The 12,975-nt window shown below is 45.1% G+C and overlaps 3 protein-coding genes across 3 annotated transcripts; all 3 read right to left on the bottom strand.

Moving 5' to 3' along the window:
• Window positions 1-3,166: 3,166 nt before the first annotated feature.
• F5891DRAFT_1195216 (uncharacterized protein) lies at window positions 3,167-4,668 on the bottom strand (the record flags this gene model as incomplete). The annotated part of the gene is made up of 3 exons (XM_041368082.1): window positions 3,167-3,644; window positions 3,694-4,094; window positions 4,186-4,668. The coding sequence occupies 3 exons, from the start codon at window positions 4,666-4,668 to the stop codon at window positions 3,167-3,169; spliced, it is 1,362 nt and encodes a 453-aa protein (XP_041220093.1).
• Window positions 4,669-7,685: 3,017 nt separating this feature from the next.
• Window positions 7,686-9,070, bottom strand: F5891DRAFT_1195215 (uncharacterized protein; the record flags this gene model as incomplete). Its single annotated transcript, XM_041368081.1, has 3 exons — window positions 7,686-7,928; window positions 7,981-8,605; window positions 8,655-9,070. The coding sequence occupies 3 exons, from the start codon at window positions 9,068-9,070 to the stop codon at window positions 7,686-7,688; spliced, it is 1,284 nt and encodes a 427-aa protein (XP_041220092.1).
• Window positions 9,071-9,607: 537 nt separating this feature from the next.
• F5891DRAFT_985002 (uncharacterized protein) lies at window positions 9,608-12,825 on the bottom strand (the record flags this gene model as incomplete). The annotated part of the gene is given in 10 exon segments (XM_041377528.1): window positions 9,608-10,008; window positions 10,280-10,390; window positions 10,445-10,711; window positions 10,751-11,008; window positions 11,066-11,332; window positions 11,382-12,095; window positions 12,222-12,281; window positions 12,463-12,469; window positions 12,549-12,764; window positions 12,784-12,825. The coding sequence occupies 10 exon segments, from the start codon at window positions 12,823-12,825 to the stop codon at window positions 9,608-9,610; spliced, it is 2,343 nt and encodes a 780-aa protein (XP_041220091.1).
• Window positions 12,826-12,975: the final 150 nt, after the last annotated feature.

Below are 12,975 nucleotides of genomic sequence, written 5' to 3'. Positions count from 1 at the left end.
CAGAGGGAGTCTCATCGTGCAGGTATTTTGCATGAATCTCCCTCAAACATGTCTTTGATTGAACGTAGCGTAGTGCTGCAAAGATGGTGCAATTTTGTTTCAATGATTTTTTCTTTGTAACTTCAGAAAAGGCTTGTCAGGGTCATTGACAATGATATCATTGCATTCATCCAAGTGCCTGCCGTTCAACGATCATCAAAAGAGTCCATAGAAGCCATTTAGTGTTGCAAGAATGGCCTTGTAGTGTACCTATCGTTGTTGCTGTAAGAACATAAATGAGCAGGCAAGCATGTAGCACATCCGTCCTATCCTTGTCACCAAGAGTTTCGATGTACTCATTTGGGAGTCATTCTTGTATCAGTGAACGAGCAGAGGGATATAGTCTGGATGTTTCTCGCACAGCACAGATGCTGGTACTCGTATACATTGAAGTTGTAGAACAGATACGTAAGTGCAGCAGCGTCGATGCATCAAAATCAATAATTGATTATTTCACCATTTCATTTGTTGTCTCAAAAGTATCATTATTTGATTGGCTAAAGATCATGTGACAACTCCAAAGCGCGCACTCAAATATAAAAATTCAAAACTCAAAAGCACTATACAAATTAAAACCCCGATTTACCAGTCCGTCTATAGAGCAAGCCATCGATAGACGGACTGTTCAAGAGTCTAAGTACTTACAGTGTATTGCAATTTGCAAGTGACTTGAGAGTCCCATCTTCAAAAATTTCCCTATCCATGTTTATGACCTCATAGGGATGTCGGCCTGAAAGAGCTGATCTCTTATCATCTTGAGGCTTAAGGCCTAGATGCAAGACTCGCACTGTTTATGATAAGAATTCCCCAATTTGTAAACTTTTGGGTCATTGGACACTGCACATGGTCGTGTTTCCCTTGCCAGCTTGCCTAATTGGGGAGTAGAAGGGATGTTCATGCACGGACCAGGGGTCCATGCACTCCCACTGACACAGGCTTAAGAAGGAGATTTCTTAGGTAGAACTAGAAGTACAAGTGGTTGTGGTAGGATTTCCGTCACACTTGGTTCAATAAACGATGAACTATGTTTTATTGGCTGACAATAGTGATTGATGGGCAGTGTTTATGTAATGAATGCATTTGGTTATTACAAATTATTTTACAAACACCCAGCTCGCAAAAAAATCGCACGTACCTCTAAAGCCATTTACAACACACTGTACCTCCCACCTTTCTGCCATCTTGTGTACTGTGGTCCGTGGGATCGAGGTTTGTTTGTGCCTGTATCATATTTGCTTTTATTTGGTCATGGTTGATTTTCGTTTTCTCTCTTCTCTTTTTCTCCATCTATCCAAACTGCCTAGCGCGCGCGCCTTGCCGTGCTTCTTGTTTATTCAAGAGTCGCGCTAGGTGGTGCAGCACCCCCTCTGTCCTTAAAATTACAGGCAGAGCATTCTCGGGCTGTAATTCCTGGGAGGGGTTGCTGTTGGAACTGGATTTACACAAGGCTTGTTCTGGCATTGAACTTTTATCCTACTTGCAGGCCGCCATCTATACCGATCGAGTGCACCTTGTTCGTCTTCTGTGGCTTTGTGCAACGGTGTATCCTTTTTGTCTTTTTCTTTCCTACATACCTGTGTTCCCTTCTGCACTAGGACATAATGCAAAGTCAATTCTCAGCTCAATATCACCAATATACTACATACGTATGTCTTACGCAGAAGCCAGTCATATCTTCTCCACCGGTCATTGAAACAGCTTCAAAAACCTGAGTTGAAGCACATCCTGCAAAGATCCAAAACCTGGAAGAGTCCTTTAAGCGGAAGGATGGCGACGATGACAATGGAGATGGAGGCACTCGAGCAGCATAGCAAGAAACCGAGGGAAAAAAAAGTCTCTCCTAAACATCAAGAACAATCAGTTGATAATCCTGTGGGATATGCTAGCAGGGAGGAAGAGGAAGCTACAAGACAAAGTATTCTATGACCTCGTCAGTTTTTTCCAATGGATATGAAAACAAATGTGAACTCACATCTCAATCTTTGTAAAGGACTGAAATTTCTCTATGCATGCTTTACCCTCATAGTAAGTTAACAAGGAACACTAAAAAATCATAACATAACGTATTGCGAGCTGACATCAAAAAATTGCACATCATTTTCCATTCTGTCTTGAGCTCGGAAACATCACCCTCTCATCGTAATCACTTTACGAAAGGTAAGTCTTGAACCCTTATCGATACCGCACCCAACTTCATATTTGCACCATTACTCGAACAGCAGTTGTACTTTCTGTTGAGAAGTAATCCGTTAGATCACCCGAGCTGGCACTGCTGTAATATATCAATCACACCCTGTCATTGTATGTCATTAACCTTGCTAAGGTCATTTTCTCTCTTGCTACTCAAGAAAGGTGCAAGGTTATACTGACAGGTTATCTTGAATCAATCTCCAGGATTCCAATCACTATGACCTTCCTCTGCAAAGAAACTGCATTTTTTTTTACTGAAGCTTGTTTTCACTTCTATTTTCTTCTTTTTTGTTCACTATTGATTGTGGTGTATTCTTCTCTCTTCCTCATGTATCCCAACTTTCTAGCGTGCGCCTTGCCGTGCTTGTTTATTCAAGAGTCGCGCTAGGTGGGAAACTACTTTGTCCTTAAAGTTATATTCTTGGGGCTGTAATTCCTTGCAGTGTTTGCTGCTGGGACTGGATTTATCTAAGGCTTGATCTGGCGCCTGAGTACTTTCTTTCTTGAACTTCTCAACCACCATTTGTCTTTTGACTTGACACTGCATATCCTTCGAAAAGTTATCATGAGTTCAATCCGTCCACTTCCTGATATCAAGAATATAGCGTACAAGCTCGAGTGACGATATGCATCACATCTACGTTCTACGGTGACCTAATTTTTCTCTAAATTCCGACATGTACAAACTTTGGGCGGAGTTTCAGTTTACAAGGTCACAAATTAATAACAATGGCAATGTGCAATTAGCAATGAAGGGAGGAGGCATACATCATTCATCAATGTCCATCGTTAAGCGAATGTTCTGAGACAAAGTCCAGCGTTTGTGCATCTTCCGGAAGCTGAGATGTTGGAGTCTTGCATTTCTCTTCTCCACCCCTTCTTACGGCTTGTCCCTTCAGGTTCACGCTGCTTGAGTTTAACAAAGAACTGTTGGAGGTCATTTGAGGGAGGGAAATGATGCCAAAAATATTTGAGGCGCTGTGAGTGCGTTCACCCTCTTGAAGAGCTCGTTGTCCTCATCGTTCCTCGCCCATGCAGACTTCCAGTGGCATAGTGTACACCCAACACGGACTTTTCCCTTCTGATTGTAGACCTGTATGCCTTTTAGCCCTGGATCACATCCAGCTTTTCCGCACATCTTAAATTCGTAGGCAAAGGCACGTGATGCAGGGGTGTCCTTCCCAATCTGACGGCATTCGACTTGTCGGGAGCCACTGGCAGTAGTCGTGTACAACACCACGACAGTTGTGTGATCTAAAACTTGATGGTTTGACGTCAGGATGTTCCTCAATGCAGACCAGGGATCTGTTTGTCCGAACACTCCAGTCTCTACAATGAGTGAGCGCACAGTATGAGATATTTGAGATAAGGAGCTGCCAGAACCGCCGAAACCAAGCACGAAGTCGAATATTTCACTGAAATGCCATCAGTGAGGTCCATTTACGCATCATAAGAGATCCTTACTTCTTCACCAACGCCATAAGTGATTCGAAGTGATGACGGAACCTGATGGCAGGATGACTTCCGACAAGGAGGAGAACCCTCCGTCCTCCCCTTGCCTTGGCAGTAAGGTCGCACCAAGGCTTCTTCCCGGTTGCCGTAATGTTGACGGTGGCGTCACTCTTTGCCGCAGAAGAGGCTGCTCCCATGCACTCCAAAAACTCTTCGCCGAGGGATTTTGCAACAATGTCTGAGACTACAGCGTTTCCTTCGGTAACCTCATCTGAGTCAGTGTTGATTATGACGAAAGAATTCGGCGGACATCCGGCCTTTATGGCCTTATGAATAAGCTCTATCCCATCTGCAAGGTTCTTGAACTCGGACGTGTGTACACCCTGGGTGATGGGCAAGGTGCGAATGAAAAGCTAGAATGGATATTCAGTACTACACGCAAAAAAAAGTGTCAGCCCCACCCACATTTTATTTATGTGACCTGTAATGGTTAATTAATTCAACCTTGGTGGTGGTTGCAAGGTAGTCTTCTTCCGACGACTTCACGTTGAGGTTTACGAGGCACATCGGCCATTTCATCTTCACTTTCTTTCGCCTACCAAAGCCAGCATACACGTATGGCAAAGGGGAATCTTTCTTCTTTCCAGTCCTTGCGCAAATAGGGCACAAGAACTCTTCCTTGCTACACACTACAGAAACAATGCAACCGCTACTCCGAGGAACGAACTGTTCGCAGACGAGTGCGTGGCAGTTGTTACACTGGTGCTGGAATCCAGGTTCTATCGCGTCACAGCACATGTGGCAGTATATTCCAAGCATGTTGGATAAGGTTGTGGATGGGTATTGAAGTAGCTCCCCGCAGTTTCGGGGGAGGTTGGATGCACACTGTGGAACCATGTTCCTGACATCTGCCTCCCCTGGGCCAGCGCGTAAAATTCCGCTCAGAATCGCACCAGGTTTTGCTTTTCTAGATCTGTGGGGAGGCATTTCGGAATGGATAAAAAAAAAAGGGAGCGGAGTGCTGTAGCATTTCGAATGTCACATGTCACACATCACGTGACTTATTTTGATTGGCTGAGACGACTTGTGAACCCTCACTTGCCGCTAACGCTTCAACTCAACTTCAACTCGCTAACTCTCTCGTGTGTCTCCAGTCTCACACATACATCTAAATTCTGAATCTTACAGTCTTTTTTATACTATGCAGCCACTTTCGTCTGCAAATCGGAAGGATCAAATCTGCGATCTTCTTCGACGGACGGTGTACGTATTCCCAATGCCATTGTGTTTAAACTCTTGAAGCGTTCCAGACCAAATAGTTCTAATCATGTTTTGCCAGAGCCTTTTGATCTGCCCTCTCTTGATCATCGAGCGGTATCGAGGCGTGGTGTTCGTCAAGACACTGATGATGCATCACAACGTAAACATGCGAGAGATGTGGATTCAGTGTGTCACCAAAAGGTGTATTATCAAAAGTGTGAATATGTCACTGATGATTCTGACTTTCATTATCATTTGACTTAAAATTAACGTCATCGGTGTCTGATGTGACTTTCAAACAGTTGAAATGTGGCTGTATGTGCATATCATATATCTGCCAAGGATCTACTCAGTGTTCATGTATCGAGCATATCATTCCATTTGTTATGCCGGTCACAACCTGTTGGCAACACTCGACGGTTTTTCCAACAACGCTAATCCCCGAATGTAGTACAAAGTAGTCTGACCTGAATATTCAGGCTGATATAAGTGGCTGAGAAAATATTTCCTTTCTTGCACGGTATCTTGTCTTCTTTCACTCTCTGTTCAGCATGTAGTTTACCTACTTCTTGCCTTCGGAATTGTTGTTCCCTCGTGGATTTTGACCGTGTCTGAATGTCATGCGCTGCCCCCCGTTTTATTGTTGTGTGTTTCTGAAGCTCCCACAGGTTCAGGTCGCTTAGTTCCGAGCCCTCCCTACTAATGGCAGTGTTTAGAATGAATGTCCCTTGGTGAAAACTTGTGCACTTGATATCAATGATTGTCCTTCTCTTTGCATTTTACATGACGTCGTGTAGTGTGCGTTGTATTATAACTTACCGTACCATCCTGAGGTTCATCATGCTTTGTTCGCTACTGCACATAGAATTTGTACATGATTACCGTCAATAACATCGATTCATGTTCGAAGTGTCGCTCAGATCGTAGTGTGTTCACTCAGTGACCTTTAATGGGACGAATATCAATGTTTATGTCAGTGGGAAAAGGACACGTGAGAATCCTTATGGGACCCAAGTCAGGATCCGGACATAAATTGACTGAAAAGACTGTTTCACCCAGGTTGCCATCCCGGCCCATCCGGACACAAAAGTTTGGTGTCCACCTGGGAGAACATCTATCTGGACATCTGCGAAGAAGGTGGATGTATGCCAAGTCCACAACAGACAAGGTCAAGTAGCGTAACGGCACGCATAACAAAGATACAATGTTAAAATTGAACTCTCGCAACCAAGAGTTCGACTCGTGCTTTTTACGATTTCCATTGCATGCACGGCAAGTAAGAATATAATGATCCACCATAGCTACAAGATAAGACCTTAACCACTCGCAACGAAGATGCTGCCACGGTATCTGCAAATACCCCTACCCAAAATTGTTCCAATTTTTGTCACTGTTCTTCCCACTGCCTCCAAACAATGATGACAAGAAACTGACGGCATCGACCTTGCAAATTGTGTGCGGGGTAAACTGAGACTCTCTTGCTAAGGTTCCAGTCTGCTGGATTGCCTATGTGCACACCTGCCAAGGGCATCTTTTTTGGAGGCATTATGTATATATTCGGCCATGCATGATGCTTTGTCACGCATGCCTCGAGGAGGTCGTTTTGTGTTTTTTTTTATCAAAAATCTTGATGCTGTTTCAACGTTCAAGTCATTTCCAGCTTCACACAAATATCACATTCTGTTGTTTGTGGTTGAACTTGTGCCAACATCAGTGAATTATCTGGTATTTCGTATCTCTGCGGATCGTAACACAGTTGCCGATTACTTATCGTGTAATCGGATACAGGAAGTTCTACATTGTGTTCCAAATCCTCCCTTCCAAACAACGGTCCTGTGATAGTTAGTCCGTTCCCTCCCTCTTCCTCACCGCAGGTTTCCTTTTGTACTTGCCACCAAGCCTCGTAGAGTACAAGCCCATCTCATCTACCTGATAGAATTCAGTCAACAAAACCAAAACGAAAGAAACTTGATGATCTATTAAGGGTTCAACACATGTCTTATGACCCCAAAGGACTATATATAATCTGAAGCAACAATTATTTTTTTTGACAAAACCCTCTCCCACGAAAACAGCGGTCGAGTTAAATTGTGTTTTGTTGTGTATGCGCATTGTATTTGCTTTTATTTGTCTACAGTTGATTTACTTTCGCGTCCTTCTTCCTCTTCCCTCCATCCCACACACACCCATATTTCCACCCATGCGACAGCTATGACTCAATACTGTCTAATCCACTCTTCTCAACCGCTTGGCCTACTCCTCCTTGCAGTAGACTACCTTTTGCGTATGCTGGAGGTATGCTAGTTGGGGCGGCACAACACTCCTCCCTGTACAGGGCAAGGGTTCTCCTGCGTAATGCCTGGGAGGTCGCTGCTGGGACTGATGTAGAGTGCAGCAGCGGCAGAAATGATTAGCTGCCTATTACTGTTGTGGTCGTTGAGAACGATTTGGTCACTGCATGGCATTTCTCATGATTTTCCGCCATGCATACCACCCATTTTCTCATTGTCTCTCCTCCCAACCGCACAGTATTGTCCTACCAGTGGTGGTAGGCAAATCCGGCATATGCTGGAGTCTTGTTGGGCAGAGCTACACCGCTGTTCCTGCACAGGGCATAGTACTCTTGGGCCATAGTGCCTGGGATGAGTCACTGCTGGGAACACGTAAAGTTGTACTGTGAGCCTAGTGTTGAGCAGCGTTACTTGTGCTTGATTACTTATGTCACATCATGTTTCTAGCTAGCACTAGTTGGGACGTCGTTTTTTTAATCTTGCAAGAAGTTCCTTGTCCATCAAGTCTTCCTCTTCCGGCTTCCTCTTCTTTTTGCCGTCCATCTCCCGCTGAACCCTTTCAAAGCTGTGAATTGTAGCCATGATATCTGCTGTCTCAATGGTAAATGCGGGATTTTCCTGGTCGCACTCCTGTGGATCGCGAAACAAATGACGATGCAGAATCGGGATAGATCGGATTCCTGTTGGTGGGAAGAGCTACAGTCCGGAAGCTCAGGTAATTGAAGTCAGAAAGAAAAGAGTCAAGTACCTTGTAAATGTTAGACCTGTAAGCTCTAACCCAATAGGGTGTTTGGGCAAATTTCACTACTGCTCGATAGGCATCGGGCGGCGGTTGGACAGTCGTTTGATCTTCCACCATCTTTCCGTCGTTTTCAGGAATGAGCTCATTGAGCTCATACTTGTCATTCTCTTCAACCAATTTGGGATACTCTGGATCCATCTCCCAGTGTGTCCATACGACGGATTTTAGTTTTCGTCTTCCATCATTTTGCTTCTCCACCTCGTGATCGATATTGATAGTGGCCACTAATTGTATCATGCCTTTCGATAGGCATATGAGTCGGCCGGCATCTAAAGTCAATTTCCTTTCCCCTTCCCCGTAATATCCTACCTCCAAGGCAACTGTAGGCATCACATTCAGGACTTTCTGATCCTGCCTGCTGCTGTCTTTCACTTCATAAAGGCTGAAGTCAGGCGACTTTGATCCAACAACAAGATCAACAGTGGTTGAACCACCCTGGGTGATGCGGCTGCCATGATATTCCCTTGGGTAAGACTTCCCTGCACGGCCCATCAAATCAAAGAGATCCCCAGGAAATTCGTGGCCAAGGCTTGGGCAATGTACAATGAGCACACTTCCATCATAATCAACTCTATATCTCCTTAACACTGAGTTCAAACCAATCGCTGTGTGGGACCTACCTTACATCTTGCCAATCCCCATTTTTTGTGGCTTCTTCTACGACTTCTTCATATACAGGGGCTGACACATTTTCGAACACAAGCCTGGACACCACTCTGCTTGCAACATCCCTAAGAGACTTCAAGATAGAGCTGGAGGTTTCTTGCCCTGGACTGGATGGGGATGGTGGAGGAGTCAAATGACAAGACGGTACATCTGCTTTTGTGGGTGACACAACTAATTGTGTAAAAGGTTGGGTGGCGCAAATAGGTTCTTGTAGACCCTGGGATTCCTCAAGCGATGTGCGGGTGCTACTAGGTGGTGTAGGAAGGATGCTGCGATTCTGCCGTGATGCCGGACGTAATGCTATGGGGTACCGATCAAGATCAAGTGTGTCAAATCTGCTCAGGGACTCTTGTCCTGGATGATGATACATAATAGTGGGATGAGCTGAGTGAGATAAGGGAGAGACCGTGAATTTATGTGTCTCTACACGTTCACATTCTCACGCTCTTAATGTGCCTCATTACTCATCACAACCATCACTGATCTGAGTAGTGTTGAACAATAGTTATATACATACAGTGCACACAAGCTTGATAAAGTTCCTCATATCTGTAAATGTCAGAATATCAAAAAATTAGTCATGGCAAGGGTGTCCTGCTCTGCGAAGCTTTCCAAGGGGTCAATCAACAAAAAGAGGGCTTTCCCAGGGGTCACCTTTTCTTTAGTTGCCAAAGATTCCTATTCAGGAATAACTTTTCCCAATTGTGATGGAACGGAAACGGTCCTTCGTTTCCTACTGTCAAAATCTGGGATTCTAAATGCTGTAAAGTTTCTAATTCACAACGTGTTCTAACCTTCAGTACTGGTACTTGTGTGTGATTAAGGCTCGTCAACACTGTGGATACAAATTGAAATCCTACACAGGCTAAGGTACATGCGATCTCAGGGTACAATGCAGGATGCGAAGTTACAGGAGGGCATTTTGCGATTCCCCAGCTTCTTTCTTCGCCTGTATTGCTTGAACACGGCGGGCGAAGGAGTCCAAAATTGGTTTTGCTACCTCCACCGTAAGCTGGTCTGCGGGAAAATGCCGAAGATCCTTCACAAATTTCAGAATGCTAGCCTCGAAGTCGGAGTAGAAGGATGTTATCAAGCTTTCTCTGTGCACTTCCAACGATTCGTGACCCTCAAGATACCTAGTTAAACCAAGATAGATGGCATGCAGTTCTTTCAGCTCCTGCCGTTGACTTTCCCTTGCGCTTAGCTCCTGAGTTGTAGTGTTTTTGTTAGCAGGAAGAGCGAAAGGAGGATCAGGGACAGGGTTGGATTTTAGATAACTGTGCAGGGCAATATGCTCGGGCGCCCCATCTATGATGGGAGCGTGAGCAGGCAGGGGAGGATGTGTGGAAGATGGATATTGAGTTTACTGCAATGATAGCTGCAGGTGGATGTCCGTCAATGTTTTCCACACCAGGAAAAGAGTCACAAGAGTCATCAGAGTTTTGCTGTTAGGCACCATCATTTTTTGGCAAACGTAGATTGGAGGAGACATCTTTTTTTCTCATGTCCACGTCCTTCAAGAATGGACCCTTCCCTCTTCAGTTAGATTGCTAGTTGTATTGCCCTTCCACACGCTCACCAGATCCACCCTGCTGTTGATTGTGGACCTGCGGTTCCATCTCTGGCATTGCATCAACGTGTGCATCATCCTCCTCCCTGTCAGGTTGTTCCGTGACATTTGTTTCTTTCGCTGTGAACAAGAATTGATTTGCACAGGAGATCGGCTGATTTCTCTAATGCTCACCTTGCTGGCATCTAAAATCTTGCCACCATGTTCCTGCTTTCTCCAAAACTTCTATTACCGCATTTTCTTGCAGCTGGATCTCACTGGCGACCCATTTCCATACCGGCCGATATTCTTGGGGGCCCATTTGATTCAAGCCTTTCCACAAAATAACATCCCTGTCGCTCTGAGCCTTTTGGTTTCCCCCCCCGCGCATGTATCCCTCAAAGACCAAACGAGCCTCCAAGGTATTGAAAGGGTTTTGGTCATCTTGTATGGAAGAACGATCTACATGAGTTGTCAGAATGAACGTCTAGAAAGACGTACCCCTTTTTTCAGAAGTCACAGTTTGTTCCTTGGAAAGATTCAAACCTCTTCTCAAGCTGCTTACAAACTCCCTCCAGATTATCTTTCCTAGCCAGAGATCTTTTGCAGCCTCCTCGATATCTTCCCACTCAGGATTCACAGTAATAATGCCAGCAAGGCTGCGCAAGTCACCCAAGAACTGCTCAAGATCATGGTACGCTGGATCTGTAGAAAGAACATGATGCAAGAGGTCGATCGGCGAGTTCCAATAGTCATTCCCTGCGAAACATGGTGTTGTCAGAAGCTAAAAGGGATCGCATGCAGTTATGACATCACCTTCACAGAACCAATCGCACTGCTTGACGCTCCAGAAGAATGGACAGGGCTCATGCCCTTCGTGCCAACGTGCTGGTAAATTGGCCCCTTTCTCATATCTAGTCTTAAAAAATTTGCTGGGCTTGCTGATCTCTTGGAAAGCCTGAGGTTTAATTGTTTTTTCAAAGATATCGTCTAGCCCTTCGATACGCCCATGGATCCAGAGATTGGGGTCTGCCGGGGGCGATAAGATGTCACTCCCATCATCTTCTATCTCCCATCTCCTTTCTATTGAGGTCAGGCGATGTTAGACGAACGGCCGATGTGATGGACACACCGAAAAATGCTTTGTTTTCAACGCTTGCTGGATCTGCACGCATGAATTCAGATCCGTCAGCCTTTGCTTCGGAGTGTGTCATATCGAACCAATCCCGAAGCATCCGGACCTTCCATTCGTTGAGAGATTTCACGCACTCCTCCCCAGGTTCGGTGTTATAACTCAAGCTGACCAACTCCTCAACCGCAAGAAGCCTGGCAAGCATGTATTGAACAAGCAATGCCCCGACGTTCTGCCGGCAAGCAGTGACCATCTTTTTCTCCTTCGGCCTCAAAGCCTTTCCCTCTTCCTTCGACCAAAGTTCCCAGATATTCATCAACAGCACGATATTATATGAAAGCTCGAGCCAAATGTCCCGGTACCTCATGGGCAGGGGTACATACCCTCTAAGCCTCCCACCCTCCATCACTGGTACGCGGCAGGTCGTGTGCTTCCTCCGTGTATCGAAATCAAAGGCAACAACTTCTTCCGGAGCACAGTAAGTGATCTGAGTTCCAATTTTTGTCAGGGACTCATCCATGACTAGCTCTGCACGGATTATTGGAATGGAAAATGACCGTATAGGCTTCCGGAGTTGCACCGGAGGCACCAGAAGAGTTGTTTTACTAGTGGACATTACAGTCAGGGCACGGTCCTTCTTGGTCTTACTTTTAATATTTCTTTTCCTCTCGGGTTGAAGTGCCGCAGGGGGATCACGGCTGCTGAATCTGCGTCCTAGAGATCTGGTGCGTGCCATGGTTGTTGAGTTTGTTTCATAGGAACATTATGTCTGTTTTTAAGTGAATATGTTTGGCAATGTTTGGCAGTGGCTCTCACGAATAACTAGAGACATGCACCTACCCACCATCCAATCAAAGCTATTCCATAGTAATGTTGCTCGATCGTGGCAGTTCCTGACACCTAATTACATGCATATCATATGAAACTGCAGTAAGAGTTTCTGATAAACTCAAATGCAGTCAAGTGCACGCTTTGACCAATTGGAATCAAAAGTATAAGCGAAGGAATACTTTCAAATTTCGACAATTAATTGTGTCCCTTAATATGGTGTCCCTTGTCCAGATGCTGACCCCCCATGTACCTGACGCCTGAAAAAATACAAGCTGTCGTTGTTTTATCTATTGTGAGTATCTCATGTTCCCTACCAGTGCATTCAAATGGACTTACCATGACCTGTGGTTCACGACTTGCACCCTGTTTTCCCACACTAAAGAACAGGTCCATCCGTGGCAGCTTGCCATTATTTTCGAGAGGGGAGAGCTGGGGTTGCAGAGGTGGTAGTACAAGTGGCGCCGCAAGTGGTTCGTGTCGCTGTTGCTGTCTTTGAGTTTGTTGACCTAGTAACTTCCTTTTAGGATCGCTGGTCCTTCTCTGCATACTATTCTGGGGAACACCCAGATACATTGCTATGCAAGGGGATGAGAGCAGGCAGAAGAGCAGGCATTTTTGCGATCTATGGTGGATTCATAGCACCATGTAATCCTAGCCTAAATAGAGGGGTTTTTCACCATTTTAGATATTCTAAACGGATGCGATAACATAGCTAATCAGCGTTAAACCAGACTGAGGAGTAGCATGTCTATAGCATAATCAC

Source organism: Suillus fuscotomentosus, assembly GCF_016647785.1.
Source record: "Suillus fuscotomentosus strain FC203 chromosome Unknown F5891scaffold_79, whole genome shotgun sequence".
NCBI classification, from domain to species: domain Eukaryota; kingdom Fungi; phylum Basidiomycota; class Agaricomycetes; order Boletales; family Suillaceae; genus Suillus; species Suillus fuscotomentosus.
The sequence above is the reverse complement of the archived record's forward strand: the minus strand, read 5'-3'. Positions and strand labels throughout refer to the sequence as shown.